The sequence below is a fragment of the Strix uralensis genome, chromosome 6 (genome assembly GCF_047716275.1).
Source record: "Strix uralensis isolate ZFMK-TIS-50842 chromosome 6, bStrUra1, whole genome shotgun sequence".
NCBI lineage: Eukaryota > Metazoa > Chordata > Aves > Strigiformes > Strigidae > Strix > Strix uralensis.
The window spans coordinates 45,938,676-45,963,369 of NC_133977.1; the positions used below are offsets into that span (position 1 = coordinate 45,938,676).

The window sequence follows — 24,694 nt, forward strand, 5'->3', positions numbered from 1 at the left end:
GGGCGGGGCGCGGGCGGTGATTGACAGCCGGGCGGTCTCGGCGCCGTCGCCATTGTGCTGCGGGGAGAGGCGGCTGGCTTGGCGTGGCCGCCTCTGGGCCCGGCCCGCGCTGGCTCCTCAGCTCCTGAATGTCCGCGTGGTGAGGGCTGTGCTGTGAGAGTGAGTACCGGCGGCCGGCGGTGTCGCGGAGGGGAAGGTGTCCCCGTGCGGCCCAGACGGCGCCCGTGTGCGGGGCCGGGGCTGGCGGCTCCGCGCCAGGGCTGGGGGGAACCATTTTGTATCGGAGCTGGCGCCTGGCTCCGCCGCCCTCTTCTCAGCGAAGCACCTCTGACGGCCGCCCGCCTCCGCACCTTCCCTGGCAGCGGCGGTGCGCGGCACCCTCAGCTCCGCTGCTCTGCCCTCCCTCCGAGCAGCCCCTGCCCTGTGGGGTCGGGGCAGAGCGCTGGGCGCTGCCGTCGGCCTAGCGCCAGCCGCCGTTCAGCGTTGGCCGGGCAGCGGCCGCGGGCTCCGGGCCGCAGCCTGAGCCTTGCTGGCCGAGCCTCGGGCCTGGGCAGGAGGGCAGCGCGCCCTCCTCAGCGGCTCTGCGGAGCGCCCGCTCTCTGGAGCCTGCGGGCCGCAGGCCGGGGAACGGCTCGGCGTCACGGCGGCAGCTGCAGCAGCGTGGGCAGGCGGTCGGCGGTTGTAAGTATTGTTCATGCTCAGGGGACTCCTGAGAGGCTGCCGAGTTTTTTGTCAGTCTTCTTTGACCGGACGTTGAGAAAATACCCCGAACAAAGAATTGCGCAGACTGAGAGAATTGCCCCTGAACTCCATCTTGTTTGTCAGAAAAACACGATTGTAAGTAAACACAGAGGAAGACACGTGATCACAAGTTGCTCGAGGGGAAGTCTTGTGAACTGTTTTGTTTCAAACCGTACAAAAACATGGAGGCATAAAAGCTCCAGCCGTAGGTAGAAGTGTCGTCGCATAGTTCCGAGGTAGAAGACTTGAATTTAGGAGCTGGGAGTGAAGTGTGTGCTTCTCACTGATAGAGGGTACAAGAATGCTTTAAGCTGTTAATAGAAAGCATGGATGACTACCTCAGATTGCCCTTCATTTCTCAGTAGAGAGGGTCAGGGCAGAAGAGAGGACTGAGAGGTTTTTATTTGAAATGGCTGTTCTTTGTGTTATTTTTACCTTTTGAGATTTCACTTCTTTCCTGCAAAGACCTCTTGGATTTTTTTATCTCTTGTTATCTCTATCCGTGGCTATGTTGGTCTGGTTGATCTTTTATAATGTAGTTGGAGGAATGACAGATCAAGAAGGGAAGGACATTGGAGCTGTGTACTCAAAATAGGCTGTTCACCTCCAGTTACAAGTTGGGCATTTGTTTCCGAGGTACAACTCTAAAGTTTGATTTCAGAACTTGTTTTTTTACCGAGTCTCACGAGACATACGTATTTCAGGAGACACAAGAGTTGTTTCTAGATTTTTCCATAAGGTTTTGATTGCTAAATTGTGTGACATGGTATGAGCTGATGAAATATGTTGCTTTGAGAAAGAGGGCTTTTCACCTTGCTGTTCCCTTTCTCATTTCTCTGTTGTTGGATACCAGTGTGAGTAGTGTCAAAATGATGGAGAAGCCAGAAGTGTGTTTTGCCAGGATAGTGTGTTGAGGTTGCTCCTTGAAGGGCACAGCAGGTTTATTTGGGTAAGGTGTTCTTCTCCTTTGTGGCAACAGCAGGCTTTTAAATCAGTTCAGACTGCAACACAACTTAGATTTTTTTTTTTAATTATTATTATTTGTTCCTCAGAGAAGTCATTTAGATTTTTTTGGCCTCACTACCTTCTGTGTAAATTGAGGTGACTGCTTTGTCATTATGGAACTCATTACAGCACGTTAATTACCACTTGGGATTTGTTGAATTCCTGTGTGGGTAAACAAAATGTTTAGGTTTTAATTTGGGTGTCTTTGCAGTCATTCAAAAAAACCCCAGACCCTTAAGATGCTGATACTGTAAAAGGGAACCATTCTCATTTTAAAATATCCTATAAAAACACAATATTCCCCTTGCAGACCAGTATTGTGGCTTTAATATTTTTTTTTTTATTGTGAGACCACTGTCTTGCTCTGTGCTGTGTTCTATGATAGCTTAGCATGTTCACTTTGACCACTTCATTGTGTTACAATGATCAACATAAGCCTTATATGTGTGTTGTGTGTATTTGAGACAACTGTGAAGACAGTTGCTTCTCAAGATTCCAAGGTACAGTGCTTAAAATGGTTTTCAAAGAACTCTGGACAAAAAAAAAAAACAAACCACCCACCAAAACCCCAGAAGACTTCTTACTAGTGTTGATTACCAAAGTTGAGATGCCTAGTATCTAGTTTTATCTGTAATATATTCAAGTCATGGCTCCATTGACTTCAGTTGCAGATACAGGCTTTCATGATTTCTGCTAGTTGGATTACAACTAAATTTTACAATGGATGCCCAGAAATTGAAGAGCTCTTGTCATGCTTTTTAAAAAATGAATCTGAATAACATGCTTCATGTCACTGAATCTTTGTTGAAAGGCAAAGATAAAATCCAGTTTCCTTGAGCAGTTCTTTGCCTAGAACATAAGGCCTTTTTTTCAGTACCTTTCCACCTCTGCATCAAACAAGGCAGGGTTCCTCTTGTCAAATGCCTGTTCTTACACAATTCTTGATTCATCTTTATAGCAGATCCTTCTTATTTGCTGACTGAGGCCAGGACTACAGAAAAAAAATGCATAGTTGTATTAAAGATGAATCATGTGTATGCATAAACTGACATACTAAATTTTGAATTTTCTAACATGCTGCCTTTATCTTGTTTTAGCACCTTTTTGTGTATAGTTTCTGCAAGATTTCTTTACTTAGAGAAAGAAAATACGATATAGATAGTATCATCCTGACATATTCAGGTTGAAATCACAACCTGTGCTAATTTACAAGATTAAGCTGATTGATAATGTCCTCTCAGGGTTACCACTGGAGGAGAAAATTAGTCTTGTGCTTTTTTATGTATGTTTGTAGAAGCAATTTGCTAATCTTAGACTCCATTTCAGCTTCTAGAAATAGCTGGCCACAATATTCTACCCTGTCCTTTCCTATTTGAATGGTCTTATTTTGTCTGTTCTGTGGATGGTACAGAAGCAATTTTATAAGTGTTAGATGATCTCTAATTTAGTCTTGAAGTCCTCATAACTTTTTACACTTCTGTCTTCTCCCCTTGTTTGTGGGGACATTCATTTCTACTGGTAGGAGCTTCCATCCCTTCTTTAAGAACATTTGCAAATTCTACGTAAGTCTGTGTCTGATGTGTGTGTTATTTAATTCATCTGGTTCCACACTTGTCTGAAGCAAAGTGATCTAGAAGCAGAATGATTTATAACAAAAGTGATAATGCTGACGCTCTGTGTCAAGTAACTTAATAGTACAGAATTGGATCCATTATTTTGTGTGTCTGTCCCTTATATTTTGTATCGGGGTAAAATGTAGATAAACAGTGCTTCGGATGTCAGATCTCATCAAGACCTACAGCTGTCCTGTCCACCATACACCCTAGTCTATATTACTGTGACATTAATTTAGATTCACAGTTTGCAACTTGGATAGTTACTTTTCCCACCCAGTGCAGCTTCAGGCAAGTACTAGACTTGCAGCGCACATTGTGGCAGATTAATCTAAAGCTTAAATTAACCATCGTTACAGTGTCTTATCTAATGCTACAAATATGAAGAAATATGATTGTTACATTTTATGCACAAATGATCCACTTGAAGTGGTGTAGTTTAGATTATTAGATTTGTCTTTACCGAATTTCTCGTAAACTCCCACTGTTGACAGTGTTCTTCTGTACTTTGGAACATTGCTTAGAGCATTCTTACTGATACGGATGTATTTACAACTTTGAGAATTGCATACAGTTGCTCAGTGTTTACTTAGGAGTTTAAATGTGATCTGGGAAGTTAAACAAATTCATAATTTCAGGTTCCTAATCCTAAATCAGACCAGTGAGAATTTCAGATTCCTGAACTGATTTTGTTTAACTGGTGACATCTCTGGCAAAAGCAAATGGGTTGCTAATGTCTGAAGCAGGGTCTAGAAGCTGGTGTGCTTCTTGGTAATACAACCCAGTAGCTCTTTTGTACATGAAAGTAAACATTCACTTAAACTTGGTATGCTTTATGTTACAGGTTTTTTATCCAAATTAAAAAAAAAAAAGTCATACTTGCAAGATAAAGCATTTAGGCTACTTTATGTTGTGACCTGTGTTGTAAAGCTAGCAACTGAACGCACCAGAACAGTGGTTAAAAACCCTTCCATTAAGAAAATTAACCTCAGCTGTCCAGCTGTTCAGTCAATGGAGGTCTGTACAAGCTAGCTTTTACCAGGTAGAATATGTAATGCAGCATGACTTTCAGCTAAGATTAAAAGTCCTGAGCATGTGAACTGTGGCCAGACACGAGGTACATCAGGTACATGCAGCAGCCTGTCACTTGTTACTTGTGTTCCTGATGAGCATGGCTGATGTGTGGGGAAAAAAGTGCTTTACTGATGATGACTTTTTTGTTTTTTTCTGATATAGCTTATTCCCATTCTCAGAAGGTTAGGCCAGAATAAAAAATGGTTAAATAAAACAGATTGTACCACTTCTGCAAATCACACTGTACCAATGGAGTTCTCGGCCATCTGTTTTAGAGTTGTTAGTTATCATGCTACTCTTCCTGCACCACACCACTGAGGATACTGCAGTTCTCTTAAATTTTTTATTTAAGAGCTACCTTTTGAGGTCTGATTCTGTCTGTACCGTCCCGAGGACAAAGAATCTGCGAATGTTAGCAAACCAGTTAGCCATCTGTGTGGAGTTTTTGAGCAACATTAAGCCAAGATACCCTTTCAAGAACAGGAACGACTGCGGGATCACTTCTCATGTGGAAAAGGCACCAGCATTTCTTTTGAAATGCCTAGAAATACCAAAAGAGCAAATAAAAACTTGGTGACTCAAAGGTGAATTTATATATATACAGTGAGATAGCATATGCTCTTCTGTGGACAAGTTAAATATTTCTTTGAGGCGGTTTTTTTCGTGGGAAGGTGAAGTTTCATAGTTTTGACCCTGAAGGGTAAGTCTGAGTGTAGTTTCTGCAAGTGTTGAGACATATTTGATTAACAAAAATGTAATATATGAATTTCGGAAATCTGAGGACTCTTTCCCTGACTCCTGGCTGATTTTGTGTTAATATAGTGCTGCAGAGTTCTTAAGAGAGTCCCACTTGTAATATAATAGCAAGAATATATCGTAATATAATAATAAGAATAGCAAAAGGAGCTATGTTTCTAGTTCTCTAACATGGCATGGGAGGAAATGTAAAGAGGTCGTTACAAAAACTAGGGTAAGAACTCATTTCCCCATTTTACTGATGCACAGTCAGACCAAAGTGCTGTGTAAATATTTGTATGTGTGAGTCATATTTATGATACACTCAGAATGACTTGTGCATGTTTTGCCTGTAGGTCCTTGCTTCTACAAGAAAAAATAACCAGTGTGTCCTTATGCAGGATACAAAGAATGGAGTCAAAACCCTCAAGAATTCCTCGAAGGATATCTGTTCAGGCTTCCAGCTCTTCACTAGGATCTAGAACATTGACTGGAAACAGTTTAGCTGGTGCGTATAGTGCAAGAGAATCTTCACGGAGATTAGAACCTGGATACCAGGTAATGTGTTTTGTCTCTTTCTGTAAAGTGTAAATTAATTTAATGCCTGTGTTTCACCAAGGGAAACTCTAAAACCCAGACACACACACACACACAAAAAAAAAGGAAATGTAAGGGAAAGTCCCACCCAGGGCCTTGCATTTGTGAACAAAACCCAAGATTAATTCTGCAGTGCAAGGATTTAATAACCAGGCCAATGACAGTATTCTGCAGTGTGAACTGGTAGTTCTAGGTTTGCCATCTTTACTTGCTTTTGTTTGTAAAAATCAGCTGTTCAGTGAATGAGGGGCATCCTGGTACTATGGATCTGTTTTCAGCAGTAGTCACTGCAGCCTTAAACCTGGACAAATGGGGTTTTCTGTTGAGAGGAGGTGAGTGAGGTTTTTGTTTGAGTTTTGAGGTGTATAGGGCATTACACTTCATGTGTGGGTGATGCAGAAAGTACAGGAATATGTTGAGGTTCTAAGAGTTGACAGTAGGCTGTACTGCTCTGCAGCACCTGCTTTGCATTTTGTGAAGGTAGAACCGGACCTTTAGGCTTACATCCTACTGCCGTGTCAGGATGTTAATACAGCCAGGCTTTGTGTGCAGTGGACAGGACTGGGGTAAAGGCATTTGTCGTTTCCCGTGCAACATTTTACACTAACTAAATCGCTGTTGTGGGGGAGGGGAGCCATGCTCAAGAATAAGTTGTCACACTCTGCAGGTCCTTTCATTTTGAAAGAGTGTTATGGGAAATAGAGATTAAACCACTTCAGAAATTATTTTGGGCACTTGGAAATAACAGGTGGCTGACTGGCTTAATTCTCTTATTCTTTTGTTTCTGTTCCTGTCAGCAGTTCTCGCCTCAATTTTGGGCCCAGAAATGTAAGCCCATCTTGATCTTTGAAATTGCAGAAACTTAACTCAGTGATTAACTCTTCATATTTTTGGATAAAATGGTTATGAGTTTGGTCCCTGCTGACAAACTATCTGGGACGTTGTATTATATAATGCCTTTTCCAGAAACAGTTTTACAAGTAATAGAGCATGAATTATTTTTAGCACAATTATATGCGTTATATTTTGCCATATCTAGCATACACGTGGTCATTAGCATATAGGCTATAGGCAGTGTCTAAGGGTAGTCCTCAGTCGTTTTTGCTTTTTGGATTCCTACACATTTTTCACTGGCTGGCTGTCAGCAAAAGCAAATCAGGTAGTCTTACTCTTTTGTAGGGATTTATGGACCTACACAGTTTGCATACCACACTGAAAGCTGTTGATCAGAAGATGAGTCTGAGATGAACTGGTGGTGTGAAGTTAGATGTGTTACCGCTTTAATGAAATTATAACACCAGAGAGTTATGTACTTTACATTATTTCATTTATTACATGAACTGCAGTGTGTTCACTGTACTGCATATTATCTTTTGACTACTTCCTGTTGAGCACAGTGCTTCTGATCTGAGGAGTGATCTTTATAATGTGTTTCAGTTAAAACAGAGGGGAGAATAATTGTATAGGAGATCATGTTGTATCCCTTCTTTCCACTCCAATTCCTAGAAGGTAGCCTGAGAGCTTGTTACACAAGACTAGTGCTTAGTGATAAAAGCATAAGGAAGCACTCTCTCTTGACTAACCTTTGGGACTTAGAGAGATGGTAGGAGCAATTTGCATTATTGCTAGCAGGTTAAGATTACAAGTGGCTGGGGCAAGAAGAAACAAATAGTCTAAATAAGATTAAGTCCAGTCAGATAGGAATGGAATGGGCAGGCCTTTTTGCTTTGTTAATCCATTCAGAAGCCTACCTTAAAACATTAAAAGCTGCTTCAGTTCCAAATCATTTAAAAGATTTGTCATTTATAAGAGAAAGATGTATGATTGAGTAGTGCTTTGGGTGTATATAGAGGAAAGAGAACTTGGAGACTTGGCTTTTTAATATAAAGTCATTTCTGAAGCCAGAGACCATACTTGTTTATAATTTAACTCAAAAACTTTTTGAGACAGAGCAGTCAAACTTTGAGTATTTGGTTTTGACTAGGGCTAAAAAAAAAAATAATGGTTTCTATTGGGTGGGTTTGTTCTCATTCCCCTTCTTTTTTTTTTTATATAGGTATGAATTCTTGTATGTGATACACTTTTTTGAGACCAGTCTGGATAGTAGCCTCTGCTTACATGAGGAGGTGTAACAAGCAGGTTAATTGTAAACTAATCTGATGTATGTGACATAGTGTTGTTTCTAGGTGACTTAAAATACAAAAATAAAATTAGCCTAATGGTATTAAAAAAAATTCCTCTGCTTAATGATACAACATTGTTAACCATTTCATGAGAAATGAAGTGGCGGTTTGTTTTTTTTTTTTAATGGAGAGATAGGGTCAAATGTAATATATAAAATTGTTTTCAACGTTTTCGCAGTCATGTTTTTCTCCTACTGAAAATAGACATGAAAAATAGACCTTGTGTAATGCTTTAATTGTGAAGTTCTGACAAGGGATATTAAATATCCTTAACCTGAACTGAAGAAAGAAAACAAACTGAGATTTTAATTTTTAGTTTCAGATACAGCAATTAGGTTGAGCTTTCCTGACATCGTTCCTGATGGTCTACTTTCTCTTAAAGCCAGTTTTTTGACATGAAATTACATGAAATAATTTAGAAACCTGATGAATCCTACTGAGACTTTGAAATATGAGAAAACTTACTGGCTGATACTTGGTTTTCAGGTTTAATTTTGCTTCTGAGAATGATGAGCATGAATATTTCTTCAGCTTTTTAAATCATAATACTACAACTTTTAAGAAATAGTGACAAACTACTGTAGTTGTATTAATAGCTCATAGAAAGAGGATGGACAAATCACAAACTCTGCTTAGCTGTAAAAAAATGGTTTGATTTCTATTAATTTTACTAATTTTAATGATTACTCTGGTGGAGCAAGTTAAATTGCAATGTCTTTCCTTAATTATCATCTATTCATCAAAATTCAGTGAAACTAATAGTGTAGGACCTGATCCCTTAGGTTCTCTTAAAGATAGATAGATTTGTGTGTTAAATGGTTCCCAGTTTCATTATTAGAAACCTGCTTGTGTAGCAAAGGTAAAGATTAGAGCTCCTGAGTATCTTGGAAGAGAAAACACAAAAAGAACAGTTACAGTCATTGCCCTGCAGACATCAGATAATTTGAGCACTTTGTTCTGAGGTAATGCAGCCAACAACTTTTATTTGCAGGACTGTTTTGCCAAACAGTCGTAGTTTGTTATGTGTATCAAACTGTGGATTCAGTATCTTTGCACTGTGTCTGAAATCAGCTACTAAAACTACTTACCTTATTTCTTAAGCCCAGAGTGGTTTTGTACCCAGTGCTGTTGACTGTTTTATGGTGGTCTTTGGTGTTAGTGATTTATAAGAAATTTAGAGACACAAAAGTTTCAATTTTGTAGTGGCAAATGGAAATGTATTTTTGCTGCCTGCACAAAATGCAACTAGAAGTAATAATAGCTAATTTGCAAGCCTTCCCTACCAGTAGCATGATGATGGATTATTAGAATAGACTGCAGAGACGTAAAAAACTTAACCAGTGGTAAAAGGGAACTGTTTAAGACTTGGAGAAGATACTGTGTAATTTGCAGTAGCATGATATATTTTTTTTAAGGAATAATAACTTGATGACATAGTTTATATTTGTTGTCTCATTCATTTTACTAGGACAGATTATGCTCCTTATGTAAAAATAATTATCTGTTAGTAGGCCCAAAACATGATTTTTCTTCTTTTTCCCCACTTTTTGTACCTACTCTTTGCTGTATTAAAACTGTTGACCAGGACATGACATATGGCTTTAGTGACCAAAAAGCCACTTTTGCTGTGGCACTTTTGTTGTTGTGGAGACTTTTTCTGTGTAGGGGGGTTTTCTTTACTTATCATTTGAAAGTGAGGTCCTTAATTCTGACCTGTTGCTGGAGTATCTAAGTTAGTGTAATGCCTCAAAAGCCTTACATTTCAACTTTTTATTGTCCACAGTCAAATAAGAGGACAGATAAAGGAACTGATAATTGCTGGAAAGTAATCTAAAAATGTTTTCCTTTTGTCAGTGGTTCTCTCTTAAGCCTGTTTCATTTCTTCTTGGGTATCCCTTGAGGTTTCTCCTGAAGGGTTTCCAGATTTGTTAGTACTGCCACTTCCCTGTATTTTCAATATTCAGATCAGATACTGAGTTAATTTTGAGTTGCAGGATGTGTATGATAAGCATGTTGTTCTTCAGGAATCCAGTGTATTGAATAGTTCCAGTAGAGACTGGGGAATTGGAGAAAGAGACACCCATGAAACTCCTTGGAAGCTTACGACATCCTCTCCAACTCGCTACTCAGGGACACTTGATCATCCACATTCTGGAAGATTTCTGGGAAGCAGAAGCAGATTGGTGAGAAATGTTAATGTGTAATACTTTATGGGTTTTTAAGTTGGTTTTTTTAATCAGGATTTTACTTGAGCCTTCCCAATCTGAAAAGCTGCTAGCAGGGGCTCACTGTAATGGTTCTAGATAAGCAGATCTTAATAAGTTAGGTCAGAGGGAAACACTTTCAACTGCAGTTGAAATATTACAATGGGGAAAGCAGCAAGCTGTGTAGATGCTTGGTGAACAAGTGAAAATTCTGCTCAATTTCAAACTGGAAGATGTTTGGATATTTGAGGTAAGTGGTGGGGAGAGAGAAACTAGAGTGGAGATGCTGGCCTTCAGGGGAAGTCATGGTAGGTGTCTCGATGTATAGTTGAAATGAAAATGGAGTCTGTGGTTTTTAAGTGGCCTACATACCTAGTTAAGTTGGGGCTGTACAGTTTTCAAAATGATACATTTATTTCCTGTTAAAGTTAATTTTTCTCTTAAGTTCCAATGCAAGTGAACGTTGCAGAAGACACTCTGAAACTTCCACTTATCAAATATAGCAAATGATTAAAAGCTAAGTTACGTGTTAAGCAGATGATTCATGAGGGAAGTTAACCTGGCTTTGTATTTGGTTTGTCGTGTTAGTTTCTGTGTCTTCCCATCTGTCTTTAGTGATGGGATAAGAGAAATACTTAGATACTTCTTAGTTTTAAAGAGTGAAAAGTAGTGGCATAAGCTTAGTGAAAAATATAACAAAATAAAACATGACTATAACATCTACTTGAATTTGGTTGATCCTTATAGGATCTTGGTTGTAGATACTTTCTAGGAGGACAGACAGCTCAGTTGATCTTTCTGATTGAGCTCAAGATTTTTATATCAATAAATGAAATCGGAAGATTTCAAATAGAAAATTAATGGCTTGTCTGCAGGTAACCAGACTAACAACTTCATAGGCTATTCCATTTTTTTTTTACTAATTTCCAGAAACTGTTCTGTACTCATTCTTTACTCTGAACTCTTATAGTTGCACTTGAGTTTAATGTAATCAAAATATATCTGGTCTAAACAGCTTACTAGAAGCTGGAGCTATCTCCTTAGCTAAGTATATTTTTAGGTTGGTAAAAAATAAGCTGGATTAGTTAAACTATTAAATAAAAAAATGAAACTGATTAGTTTGGGCCATTTCTGGACAGAAAAATTAGGTTTCCTTGGAGATCTGTAAAGCTATGTTTGATCATGTTTATAACATCTTACAAGTCAGGAATATCTTTTTTTCCCCTGTAAGCCACATATATGTATAAAGGAAAAATAATGCTGATGGTAACAGAAACCAGCTTTTGTTGGTAGAATTATCTTGAGTAAACCTGAGAATACTGATCAAGAGCACAAGCACATACTATTCTTAAATAAAAAGGGTTTGCATCTTAAAGTTATTCTTTACAATTTTTGTGAGTCTTTATGTACACTTTTGTTCAGAATAAGTACATCTGAAATACTGTGTCTGTAATATTTTCTTTTAATGTTATTTCAGTCTACATCATCTTCCTCTCATTTTACATCTGGGTGTTATGGTGAGTCTGAGAGAACTCAGGGAGCATATTCAAGACTGCATAGCCAGCAGCGAGATAGTGATTCAAAGAGACCTAAGCTATCTTGTACATCTACCTCTTCTGTGAGAAGTAATGGCTTGACTGCCTTTTCAGGTGAGAGGTTGATAAATAGAGCTGAGTTACATGAAAATTGTCTGAGTAGTAAGATAGGTTTTATCAAGTTTTAAAATACTTGTTTTGAAATATTACACTTCTATTATTCTGAAATATTTAAAACCTATGCCTAACAGAAGGGTATGTTCACACTGATAGCAGTGTCCAAAGTACTGAGAATGCTGTTAACATGGTCTTTTGAAAACCCAACCTGTACCTATTGCATTTGCAGTAACGCTCAACTTCATGGCTCAAATATGTCTTAATTGGTTAAGATTACAAGGAAGGGATGAGTGCAGCTGCTGTTATTTCATGAGTCAAATTGTGTTTCTGAGCCTGTGTGCGCCAAGGACACAAGGAAGGAAATCTTCACCTTACTTAGCTCTGTGTTCCAAGAAACGCGGTGTCATGGCTGGTTAGAGCACTGTTGTTACAGCTCTGTGAAGAAAGGGTGCTTTCTTAGTGAGGCCTAAACTCATTCTATAGACCAGGCAAAAAGAAACATTCTCCACTAGGAGCTCTTTCAGGAAAAGTTGAGATTTTCATTAAAGCTGTGAATAAGTATGTGATACTTGGATAAATGTAAGTTAAGCAGTATGCTAACAGAAGTTGAAAGGTCAGGAAATAGTGGTCAAAAACTTCTATTGAAAATAGTCCTATATCGTTTTGAAACAGACCATTAGAACCATTCAGATTACCCTTGTGAGTATGCATCAGTGTTCTTTTTATATCTGCCTATGGAACCACATAGCCATTCAAAGAAAAGTTAATAAATTCTTGCTCAAAACCCGGTATTGTTGATGCTTTCTTGCTCTTTGTTAATAAAATGACCACCATTAACATTTCTCATGGTGTAGGACTGTCTGTCTTTCCATTTCTAGATTGGTTGGTCATTACACTGCTGACCAATGAATGCTTAAATTTGGATTTATAAGTTAGCAGTAAAACAAAATCAAGGTGGATTTTTCAGAGCCATTGAAGAACACTTTTTTTTTTTTTGGAACGAGAGTTTTGTTCACAGCTGAAGTATGTACAGTTCCCTACTTAGTTGTTGAAGCTGTTGGCAAAAAACAAGATCCCTTTTTAAACTGAAGTGTTTCGCTCTGCAGTATGAGCAAGAACAGTATTATTAGTCATTGTTCTTAAAGTTGTGTCTAAGCTGTGTTTAAGCTTTAACTGTGTGGTGGTTTAGTCCCTGCCGGGGTCTGAGACCACGTGGGCGCTGCCCCTCCCCCACAAAGGGAGTGAAATACAAAGCCCTGGGCTGAGATAAGGAAAGGTTTAATAGTGCAACAGCAACACAACAAACAACAACAATAACAATAAGAATAACAGTAATAACAATGAACAGAGCAAAATATCTACCAATACAGCAGTAAGAAGCGCGATGGCATAACACATGTGTTAACGAACCCGTCTCGCTTCCGTGCCAGGATGTGACTCAGCATGATATATGAATGTGACTCAGCATAATATATGAATAACCCGGCTAGAGCTCCCCCCCGCACTGCTGGGGAAACTTAACCCTATCCTGGTTAAACCAGGACAAACTGTCTTTCTGGAAAATGAATTTTAGGAGTATTTAAGAAGCATCATTAGAACGGCAGCATTTACTAAGTCTCAAGCTGCTGTTTTGCTATGTTGTGAAGCCTATTTAATAACTAGCTACCATTAGAAAGCAAGATGCTTCCTTCTCCTGTTCTGTATGAGTGAGTGTTAATGGGTCTGACTTCACAAAAGTATTATTACTTTTTTCCGGTTTAGCTTTCAGAACTAACTCATGGCAAGAGTAAATAAGTGCCAGCATCAGCAGAGTGGTGCTTATTCTTGGCTTTATGTTGACAGGTGGCCACTTCATCAGCTTAGTGGTATTGTTAAACTCACCCTTGATGTGGTATAACCAGAATGCATGCATGAATACCAGCTTTAATGGATTCTTAAATTACTACAAAAAACAGAGATTTATTTACTTTTTGTTCCTAGATTCCCCTTGGAGGTACAGTAGGATCCCTAGATCTTCATCAGTGATGCTTGGCTCGCTTGGAACTGAGCTGGTGAGAGAGCGAACAGAGTTAGAAAGAAGAACAGATCTGTCTGTTAATAACCTGGTGGATCACAGCTACAGAAATAGTGACTTTTCATCTTCAACATGTATGTATTGTACTGCTGAAAGCTTGTAAACCCATAGGTTGCATGCCTGTTAGTTTCTTCATGTGTTCTTTTAATATTTTCTTCAAAACAGAAAGCCGAAAGATCTATTTGATTTTAAGCTATCCTTTTAAATAAAGTTGGTTGGCCACTTGCCATGCGTTGGCTAAACCATCAAAGGATGTATGAATGGTCTAACTTGTAGATGCATTCGGTTGTAAGAAAATGGTATTGGTGTCTGCCACTGTAACTGTGGGAATAGTCAGTAAGCCTCTTTTCTTGTTCATGTTAAGAACTCTTTGTATTTAGGTATGGGAAAAGAAATAATGTTAATTTGACTTGGGAAAGGGTTTCCAAGGAGGTCCCCGTATTGTATTGATCTCTTTCCGTTTGGGTTCTGGAGTGGTTATTAAGGAAAACTGCTAGACCACTGAAAATAAAAATGAATAAACACATACTTTACATGAGAGGTTTGTTCCATGGTAACTGCTAGGACTAGTACAGACTTCTGCACTGTCGTTTTCACTTTCTATTCAGAGCGTTGTAGCCTTTTACAGCTGTCTCAGGAGTAGAGGGGAAGAATCGCCTCCCTCGACTTGCAGGCCACTGGGAAGCATGGGGTGATCAAATGTACACTTAAAAAGCAGGGAGGACACAACAGTGTGGTACTAGTTACCTAATTTACTGTAGGTAATCAAGGTAATAGGGAGAACAGATGGGATTCCTAAACCGGAATGGTTAAGTCTGATCGTACTTAAGCCAGTTGCATAGTTGAACATGTGAACTAGCTTAGTTGTTGCTTTTCTTTGGTAAGAACAATAGCTAAATAAGCCTTTTGGGCTGAAGCAGTGGAACAATATTACTTCTAGGGTATTCATTTTATTTTTGAATTCTTGGTTTAAAACATTATAGTAAGATACACATCTAATTTATATACTCTTCAATTTCTGTTACCCAAAGTCAGTAATCTTACTCTACCTTTCAGTAGTGTTTGTAAGTGCAGCTCTTGATGTTCTTACGAGAAGAATAACAGTAGCTTGTTGTAATAGATGGGAACTATACTTGGCTTTAACCATGCATTTGTTTTGGGTGCTCTGGCATCTGTTAGAATTGATGAAATTTTGTTTAACCTGTCTTTCTCAGTCTACAGGCAGAATGGACCCTTAAGTTATAAATAGTATTGTATATAGTTTGCTGTTTTTAATTCAGATGCTGTTCATATGTAAGTTCTGACACATGCTCAGAATTTTCATATTCGCATATAAGGAAGCGAGTCATACCTTGAAAATCTGAAGATTTTGAGGGTGTTAGATTCCAAGTGGATTTACGAGACTGAAGCCAGTCTAGGTTTCAGTTTAACTTTAGAATTCTGGTGAGTAAATTTAAACTTAGTATTGCTCTGGGATCTACCTGCCAAATCTGAAACAATTTTGGGTAAAGATAATGAAATCGTGAACTTCTGCCTTTACACTTTAGCATTATCCATCTGGAATATAACTACTACAACACATCTTGTCATAGTACTTTCCTCTGCTTTTCTGCAACAGATCTTCAAGACAGGCCTGCCTCTTCATATGCAGAGGGAGCAAGACCAAAAGAGAACTCATTAAGCACTTTGAGGCTGAATGCATCCATGAACCGCCAGTTGCCTTCTGATCATCAGCCATCTTTTTTCAACAGAGACTCTAATGTGAGCGCTTCAAGATCCAGCTATTCTTCAAGACAAAGGAGAAGTGAATTGGAATCTCCCCAGAGGAGCACACAGCCAGCATTTTCTCTTACTGCCATTAGAGATGAAACTCCTTCCTCAAGTGGTTCTGAAAGGGTTTTGTCTTCTCAGAGGTCATTGAATGAGCCTGCAGCTGACAGTGAAGGGAGGCGCACAACCAGACAGCTGCTGTCTCGTTTAGCATCTAGTATGTCATCTACATTTTTCTCTCGAAGGTCTAGCCAAGACTCTTTGCATACAAGATCATTAGGCTCTGAAGAGTCAACAGTGGTCCCAAGAGTTCAAGTTTCTACTCTGTCAAGCAGTAATGGAGCTGCAACTCCAGAAGTTCCAGGACTTCAGACATCTGAAGCTTCTCAGGGATTTAGTTTTCTTAGACGAAGATGGGGTTTATCAGGAGCTTCCCAGAATCATAATTCTGAATCAGATGGAGAAAGCTACAGACCAGACTGTGAAAGTAGGAGCACAGGATCCTGGTTGTCATCATCTTTGAGGAACAGATGTACACCTCTCTTTTCCAGAAGAAGAAGAGAAGGAAGAGATGAATCCGCAAGGATCTCTGATACAACTGCTAGATCACAACATGTCTTCAGAAGAAGAGAGTCAGGTGAGGAGACTTCTCTTGAAGCATCAGATAGCCCTCCTCGGGCTTCTGTTAGCAGACCACCAACACCTGCAGTATCTGGTATTCCTACAGCTACTGCCTCCCCACCAGATTCAGCCCACAGTAGGAGAAGTTCTGGAATTCTGCCTGGTTCTCTCTTTCGCTTTGCAGTGCCTCCAACATTAGGAAGCAGTCTGTCTGACAATCTTATGATAACTGTAGATATTATTCCCTCTGGCTGGAATCAGTCTGATGGACAGGAAAGTGGCAAGTCTAAAATACCACCTTCAAGAGATCCAGAAAGACTCCAGAAAATTAAAGAGAGGTAAATTAGTATGTTCTTTTGAGATAATAAGATGTACCTGACTTAACGTGAGGATTTTATGTAACTGTGATGTTAAAAGGAAACTTTCCTTCAGAGAAGGTGGCAACTCAGTCCCCTGTCACCTGTGTTCTCACTTCAGTGTTTAGAAAACTTGTTTTAATCCTTATAGGTATGAGAACAGTTTGAATGGAATTGTCTTTATAAAAAGTCTTACATGAAATGTGTCAGTGTTTGTTGATATTCCTTTCTATTCAGCCTGCTTTTAGAAGATTCTGAAGATGAAGAGGGTGACTTATGCAGAATCTGTCAGATGTCTTCTGCAAGTTCTGACAACCTTTTAATAGAGCCATGCAAATGCACTGGAAGTCTGCAGTATGTTCACCAGGAGTGCATGAAAAAATGGCTGCAGTCCAAGATTAATTCAGGTAAAGCAGACTCTAGACCGATGTAGACTTCCAGTTACATTGGGAGGCTTATCGGGAGGATTACTCTTACTAATATTAGGGTATTTATTTGAAAAACAAGCAGCTGGGGACAAACAGCAGTGTGACACTTCCAGGTTTATTGTGTGTCTGTGCAGCTTCTCATGTGAGTAGTTCCAAGAACTGTATTCAAAGAATTACGTCTTTGGGATTGTCTGCTGAGATAATAGACAAAATGTAACACTGCTGAAGTGTAGCTTTAGACATACTCTACCACTTCGGTTGAGTTTGTTCCCCACCCTTCCTTGTGCACGTGGTTCTAGTTTATAAGAGTTTTATAGCCAGGCCGACTGTAGCAGTGTGATAGGAATTTGAAAATCCAAAAATGTTTTTCTATTGTAACTACACTTAAATCTCTTTTTTTAAGACAATAATTTCTGCTCAAGACACTTAAAACTTCTTGTTCAAAAAATTACTTCAAAGTACATACAGAATTTTTTAAAGAAATGCCTCGTAAGTAGCACACTGTACAAATGTTTTCGTGATAAATTAATTGACCAGTTTATAAAAAGTTATCTGTAGTGTTTTTAAGACTTAAAGATAGGTGGCTTGGTAGAAGGCATGAAGATCATGGAATACTTTTTATCAAAGGAAGGTGCTAGTATCTGTTTACTTTTTTACTCAGTATCAGAGGAGCCACATCAGAGCAGGGATGTATTAGAAACCTCAGCCCGTAGCAGAAATTATTTTTAAGTATTTAACTATATAAAACATAAACCCACCATAAACTTGCTTTGTTCATTTTGTTGCTTATGGAGCAGCTTGTTTTAAACCTGGTACTTTAAGACAAAATGTTACTCTGGCAATAACTTCAATCTATTCCAGTATATTTATTACTGCTTTTATATAAATTTGGATTACACTGTAGAATTCAAACAGCCCAAGCAGTGATTTTTATGCCAGACTTCAGTAACAGGCATGTGGTGTCCAGAATGAATGAGAGGCAAAATACATGGAGTTGGATAGAGAATAAATGTTCTATAGCATTTAAATTCTGAGAGTAGCAGATAGTCACTACATCTGTATTAGAGGCTTTCTTTTCTTCTAACCTTGCTCTGCAGAATAAAGCCAAGAATTAGTTACAGTTTCCAATGCTTGTGTAATTGTGTTCGATGCTGTTGTTGCAACTTGACACTGACTTCCCTCTGCCTCTCCCCATCCAGGTTCTTCTTTGGAAGCAGTAACAACTTGTGAACTGTGCAAGGAGAAGTTGCATCTGAATCTGGAAGACTTTGACATTCATGAACTCTATAGGGCACATGCAAATGAACAAGTTAGTATATTTTGCCTAATTTGGTAAGTGTTGGTTTAGTGATGGGAGGGCGCTCTGCTTTAGAGAAGGAAAATGCATCTCCTTTTCAGGAGGACTGTTAAGCACATAAAGTAATGTCAACATGGAACAAAATTTTTCTCCTCAATATTCAGACAAGTTCTATCTTCCTGCTGTGCTTCCTATAGCTGAGCTTTCAGTAAGTGTAATACATCTCTTAATCTTTCCTTAGTTGCAGATCTGTCATCTAGCTTTGCAGTCCAGTGTCTCTGCCACATATGTGTAGTGGGAGTATTAGTATGATTGGATTGAATTTCAGATTAAGTCACGAATGGTCTTTGCTTTTAGCAGTGGCTATACCATTAGAAACTTCTTTGTGTCATTAGAGTGGTAGAAACTAACCTCTTTTCTAACAGCTTCCCATTGCTCCTTCAAGTCTTTCCTAAATGAAAAATAAGTAAAGGCCCATTAGTGTTACATAAAATACATTATCTTAGAACCTCTGAGTTGTATCGTATTTAAAATAACACCAGCTTTTTGTTATTTATTCATTTTTAATCAGCTTTATTCAGAGGGTTTTCCTATTTCTGTGAACATAGAAAGACAAATGAAATTTGCCTAGCTCAGAAGTTGAAAGTAAATACAAAGCGACACCAGTTTGGGGGCCAAATATCAACCTCTAATTTTCTTACTATTCAGAGTAAGCTCTTACCCTAGTACTCTAGTTCCTGTCACTTGGGCCAGACTCTGAAAAGTCTTTCTCAAGAGCACCATCATCTTATGTTTTAGCACTACTGATTGTTGGTTACTGTCACTGTACTTTGATAGAAATAAGACCTTTGAAACTTTTTCCTAAAGAATTGGCTCTAAATGATCAGTTCAGCAGTAGCATTTTGAAAGTTTATCTTAGCAGGGAAAATATCTCAAAATATTTGTAACATCAGAAAGTTCTTACATTTCTCTTTATTTTAACTTTCTGTAAAGCACTGGGACCACTGAAGAGAAACTAGTGAACTTTGTTGTTTTTGTTTTCCCCAGTGGTATAATACTCTGATTTTCAGATTCCTTCCTGTGAACTAACCATGCTGACTGAAATTTTGTAGAAGTCCTATTTATCTTCAAGGATAAGGTGTTAGCTCTGGGGTAGGTGGGAAGAACAAGAGGTAGAAATAGCTTTTCAGTAATTAAAATTTTTTAGTATTACACTTCCCTAATTCTCTTGGAACAACTAGAGATCAAATATGTAATGTTTCCAGTAAAATTTAATTCTTGTTCTACTTGAATTGTATATGCAGACACATCACTGACATTCTGAATGTTTCTTTTAACCTCCTTTAAGGCAGACTATGAATTTATCAGCTCCGGTCTCTACCTTGTAGTGTTGTTACACTTATGTGAGCAGCGCTTTTCTGATATGCTAGGAACTGCAAGTGAGGCCAGCACACGTGTCAGAGTAAGTATGCAGTGATTTTATGGCAGGACTTGCTCGTGCAGACTACTTGGAACTTGAGTGACCTATGAGCTACGTAACCAAGAAGCATGTTTATTTAACAAATTTAGGTCTAAAATGATCTGGGTTTGTCAATGCAGTAACATCATGTTTAATTTGAAACTGAATGTACTACTTTATTGCAGCTACTGTGTTGCAGCATTGTTTTTGTCAAGGTTCTTGGTAATTCATTGCTTTGCATGTGTGCTGTCATGATTATTGTGAATTTACACAAAACTGGAAGGTTAACCTCCCTCTGTACAAAACATGCAGTTGAGAGAGTTGGACTATTTTATTTGAATAATTTTTCTCATTATGCCACTCTACACTGCAGAGGTCTAGACCTTGCAGTGCTTGTCTGCCGGGTTGTGCCTAAATATGTAGTTGAATATTATGTTCGGATGCTGACTAGCTATAGTATGATTTTCTGGCATTAGTCAAAACTGTTAGTTGTATTTGACTTGATACTTGTCACTTAAAGGGCTTGGCTCAGAAATGCAGTAAGTACACATTTTACCAGTAAGAGATCATCATGCAAAGTTATTTCTGCATAGTGACTCATTCAGAAATCCTGTATTCTACATGTTTATTTTATAACTAGGTAATGAATTAGTGCTCTTTGTCAACTAAGCTCCTGAAAAGGTTTTTTTTTTTTGTTTAATTACATACAAAGAATTGTCAATATTAAGCTTGTCTAATGGTTATTGGAATGGTTGCTAGAAGATACTAGGCCTTTGGGGTAGAAGCAGGACTGTGCTCTAATCTCTTACTATATTAGAACAGTGGTCCTCTTTTCTGTGCACATTTAATGCAGAGCTTGTATTCCATGATGCACAAATGAAATGTCCAGTTTTCTCTGTTACAAGTGTAGAGAAATAAAAAACGTGTAACCTAATAATAGCCAGCTTCCAGTACAGGTTATTAGCTTGAGTGTATTGCAGAAATAAGGTGTGTTTACTGGTTTTTCATCAGAGGCAGCATTACACAGTTGTGTGACACTACATTTGTGAGAGCACCAATGCGTGTTTGATACCAAGCATACAACTGTATGAAAACTGTAGCGTTAAATTTCTGTTTCATTTTATTTGCTGTGTCTCAATATCTGGACTGTCACTGAACCATAGAAAAACACCTGTCTGAGACTTTCAAAGTTGCCGAAGGAACTTGTATTCTTAGGGATTTTGGGTTCTGATTCCATGTGCCTAATAGTAATCCTGCTCTTGAACTTTTTATTTACAGTTAAAATCTTTAAGTGTATTTATGCATTTTTCATTAACCTCGTTCAGTCAGAGGGCTCTGTTTTGTCATATTAACAGTGAAGTAAATGAGTTCCAACTAATGCAGTCCTTACAAATTATTTTCTGCGTTACAATTTCTAGCAACAGTTTTCATAAAACTGGCACTTGTTTGTGTGCTACTTTCAAAATTAATGTGTTTTACAGACAGTAGAACATGAAGATGATGCCACAAACTGCTACCAGAAACATTTGACATAGAGTGGATGCTGAAATAACTGTGCAATAGCAATTTGAAGTCTAACGTGTGGGGATTTGTATTAAATTTTGCATTGACTTTTGTAAGTTGGGCAAATGGTTTAGGATAACCAACATCTGGGATGAAGCTTTGGGATGAAAAAAGTGAAGAAAACTTTGCTAACGTGTTGCAAATTTCTGCAGATAACTTTGCAACTTTTAAACTACTTTCTCTCTGCCTTGTTTCTAGTTTATTAACCTTGCAAGAACTCTTCAGGCACATATGGAAGATATTGAAAGTAGGTGCTTCCCCTCTTCACCTCTCCTCCCATTAGATCAACTCAAAAGTTAAATGAGTACAATCCTCCTTGCCAAGATTCCTAATACCGAACTTAATTACCTAAAATTTTACTTTACCCAACAGTGCTTTTTCCATTATCAGTAGAATTATTCCCAGGGAGAACTGGTTTTAATTCTCCATGATTAATTTCCCAACAGCACAGAGTTGTTTAGACTACAGAAGTGTTTTCTGCAAGTGATAACAAGATTCCTCACTAGTTACAGATTGGTTGTTGTAATTCTACTACTAGGTAGTTATGGAATTGGTGGTGACCTTCAGATTGTAGCCTTGTACGTGAGTCCTAGTAGAAAAGAAACATTTAAAGTTGAATTTCACTGCACCAGTTACCATACTTTCCTTGCCATTTCCTCTTCTCCCCCTTCAGGGTTTTTTTTACTTCACCCCCCCCCTTCTTTTTTTCCCCCTCTTCTCCCTTTCTCCCCTTTCTTTTTTTCTATCCACGCACACTTTCTGGTTGTGTGTATTCCTTGATCAGAACTATCTGCTTCAGGAATGAAATTTAACAGTTGACAATTTTGACAAAAGACTAGCCTGCTTTTTACCTAATGGCTTTTTCAGTCTGCTTACATTCAAAATTATATGCTGACTTTTGATAGATGTATCCTGAATCTAAGTGTTATTTCTGGGCATGATGAATAGGCAGAGAAGGGTAGTTGATCTGCCTTTTTTTTTTTTCCGCAGTGAGCATGTGAATGTCAGTGTTCAAAGTTTGTGTATGAATTTTCAGTGCACAGGACGTATTTGGGGTACAATAAGGAATTGGGGGGGGTGATGTAAGTTCTAGTTCAAGGAGCAGTCAATGATTTCTGCATTCGGAATGGACAAGGGTAGACTTGAGTTCACAAATTATTCGTAAGTTATGTGTATCCTTATTAGAGTGAAAATCTTAGTGCCATTTTACACCATAATGTAATCTGTGTTTGATTCAGGCTTTATCTAACTTGCAGGTGAGGAATACTTAGGTTTATTATTGATGCTACCTTAGTTGTATTTCTCTTCTAAGAACTGGAGAAGTGAGGAGACAGAGCTTGCTTCATTCTGTGTTGAGAGATGGAACAAGTTGCTTGAGTGTAAATACTTTTTTGACTACAGAGTTTGCTTAAGAGGACAGATTAAATTCCTGTTACGGAGAAGCTACCACTTTATGAACCTATTGTAGATGTGCGTACTGACTTTTTTTATCATAGTTGACAAGTGTGTGTTTGTCTCTTAATTCACCTTGCAACAATAAAATCCTATGCATATGTGGGCTTTATGTTCATTTTGCATATGCTGAAAGAATGGGGGCAGAGAGACAAGCTGCTTCCAAGTAGGCCTGACTTAACTGTGATAAGCAACATACATATAAAAAAATTTTTTTTAGGAGTCTTTCTGTTTGTTTAGACTGCTGAACCTTTCTAGATATCTTAGTTTCCAAATTGTTAACTTTTTGAGTCATTTATTTTCCTTGCGTGCTGCTATCATGGGTTGAATATATTCTCCTCTGACTACTGTTGGAATTAGCAACTGTAAACGCTACATAAAAGTTGAATCTCTGGCGTAATTAAGTTTTCTTCCTTTTATTCTGAGGAAGAACAGCAGGAGGACATTGCATCTTGTAATGTCAAATTTTGACTTGAAAATGCTGTATTTTTCAGACATGAGATGCATTTAAAAATTAAGCTCTGTAATTACACAAGGTTTGGGTGGGTATTACAATATTACAAAATCACTTTTATTTCCACTACTCATCTTGAAGTGCCTTAATTTTGGAGACCTGATTATACTGTGTTGTTCCAACAGCTTCTGAGGATGACTCTGAAGACTGATGCTCTTAGAACTTTCATACTGCAAGAGACAAATGGAATAGCTGCAGAAATGCTGAACTGGCAAGAACAACATCAACATGCATTTGGGTTTTTCCTCTCCTTAGTAAAAAGCGTGTTGAATATTACTGTACTCCTTGAAGCATTGTTGAATTCAAAATGAACTGCTGCACAGTGGAACTCAGTGGACTTGAGAACTACTCAGCATGTGTGAAGATTAGATACATTTAAAGCAACTTCCCTTTTTAAATGATGAGGATGATGTGCTTTGTTTTGAAAGACATCAGATTTTGAATATTTAAGGAAGCTGTATCTCTCTTTATGTTTCCTTATCACTGTAGTCAGATTTCTGGTTTTGTCTATCGAGTTTTGCTCCTCTACTGGCACTAAGTGGTTATAGTGGGTTTCAGGGGGAGGGTGGGCAGGGAGGGTGGGGATGTCCATGTACTTAAATAGGTTTTGTTTGGGTTTTTTTAAATGCCTCTGTTGCTGCATCATATAACTGATTGCTTCCAGTGTTAATGAATGAACAGGAGGATGAGCAAGATACTGTAGAGATTGTTTGGGGTTTGGTTTATTTGAAGATTATTCAACTCAAAAAGCAATAAGAACTTGCAGTGGTCTTCTAATACTTAGTGGTGGCTTTTTTATGTACTGGTTTGGAAATTGGAGATTATATTTGATATTATGTGGCTGTTCCATTGTGGAATACTGCAGGTGTAAACTCTTGCATTTCAGCATTCCCGGCAGATATGCAACTTGATAAAGACCTAAGGTCGTTTAGTTCAATCAGATTTTTTTAGATCCCACCTTCACTGTTCAAAGCACTGGCTATCAATGTGTTTTCTAGTGTTGTCACTTCTTTATAAATAAAGATGATAGAGGTATGCATCTCTACTGGTATTGTCCATTTTATTTAAACATGGATATCTACCAGAACTTACACTTGAAAACATAGAAAGCTATAGTCTGTGGTATATCTTTACTAATGTTTGTAAATTCTTATGCAGATATTTAAGATTGTTTCTGACCATTTTGGATTGAAATGCTTTATATGAATGGTGGTACAATAAATTGTCATACATGTATTTGATTTGTATTTGCTATAAATATTTGTTAGTTTGTTTAATTACTACAGCAACTGTGTGTCTGCAAAGAGTGCAGTATGTTATACCTTGAGTTTAGTTTATTATTACAGTATGTAAAAC

The 24,694-nt window shown here is 38.3% G+C and overlaps 1 protein-coding gene across 12 annotated transcripts; it reads left to right on the plus strand.

The window, feature by feature from the left end:
* MARCHF7 (membrane associated ring-CH-type finger 7) lies at positions 1-24,574 on the plus strand. Of its 12 annotated transcripts, none has more exons than XM_074873948.1 (10): positions 1-159; positions 5,570-5,726; positions 9,973-10,131; positions 11,630-11,801; positions 13,785-13,952; positions 15,497-16,607; positions 16,863-17,032; positions 18,253-18,362; positions 19,699-19,812; positions 23,464-24,574. In XM_074873948.1, the coding sequence occupies exons 2-10, from the start codon at positions 5,580-5,582 to the stop codon at positions 23,647-23,649; spliced, it is 2,337 nt and encodes a 778-aa protein (XP_074730049.1). In that variant the 5' UTR covers positions 1-159; positions 5,570-5,579; the 3' UTR covers positions 23,650-24,574. The 12 variants fall into 12 exon arrangements, with proteins under 12 accessions (XP_074730049.1, XP_074730050.1, XP_074730051.1 ...); XM_074873949.1 differs by lacking the exon at positions 1-159 and adding an exon at positions 172-837; XM_074873950.1 differs by lacking the exon at positions 1-159 and adding an exon at positions 21,571-21,619 and having other exon boundaries at positions 5,551-5,726.
* Positions 24,575-24,694: the final 120 nt, after the last annotated feature.

Bases quoted from the DNA above. Each gene is read 5' to 3' on its own strand.
- MARCHF7 (XM_074873948.1), top strand. From the start codon at position 5,580: ATGGAGTCAAAACCCTCAAGAATTCCTCGAAGGATATCTGTTCAGGCT. The intron at 5,727-9,972 runs GTAATGTGTTTT...GTTGTTCTTCAG, and splicing joins GATTAGAACCTGGATACCAG to GAATCCAGTGTATTGAATAG. The intron at 19,813-23,463 runs GTAAGTATGCAG...TTGTTCCAACAG, and splicing joins AGGCCAGCACACGTGTCAGA to CTTCTGAGGATGACTCTGAA.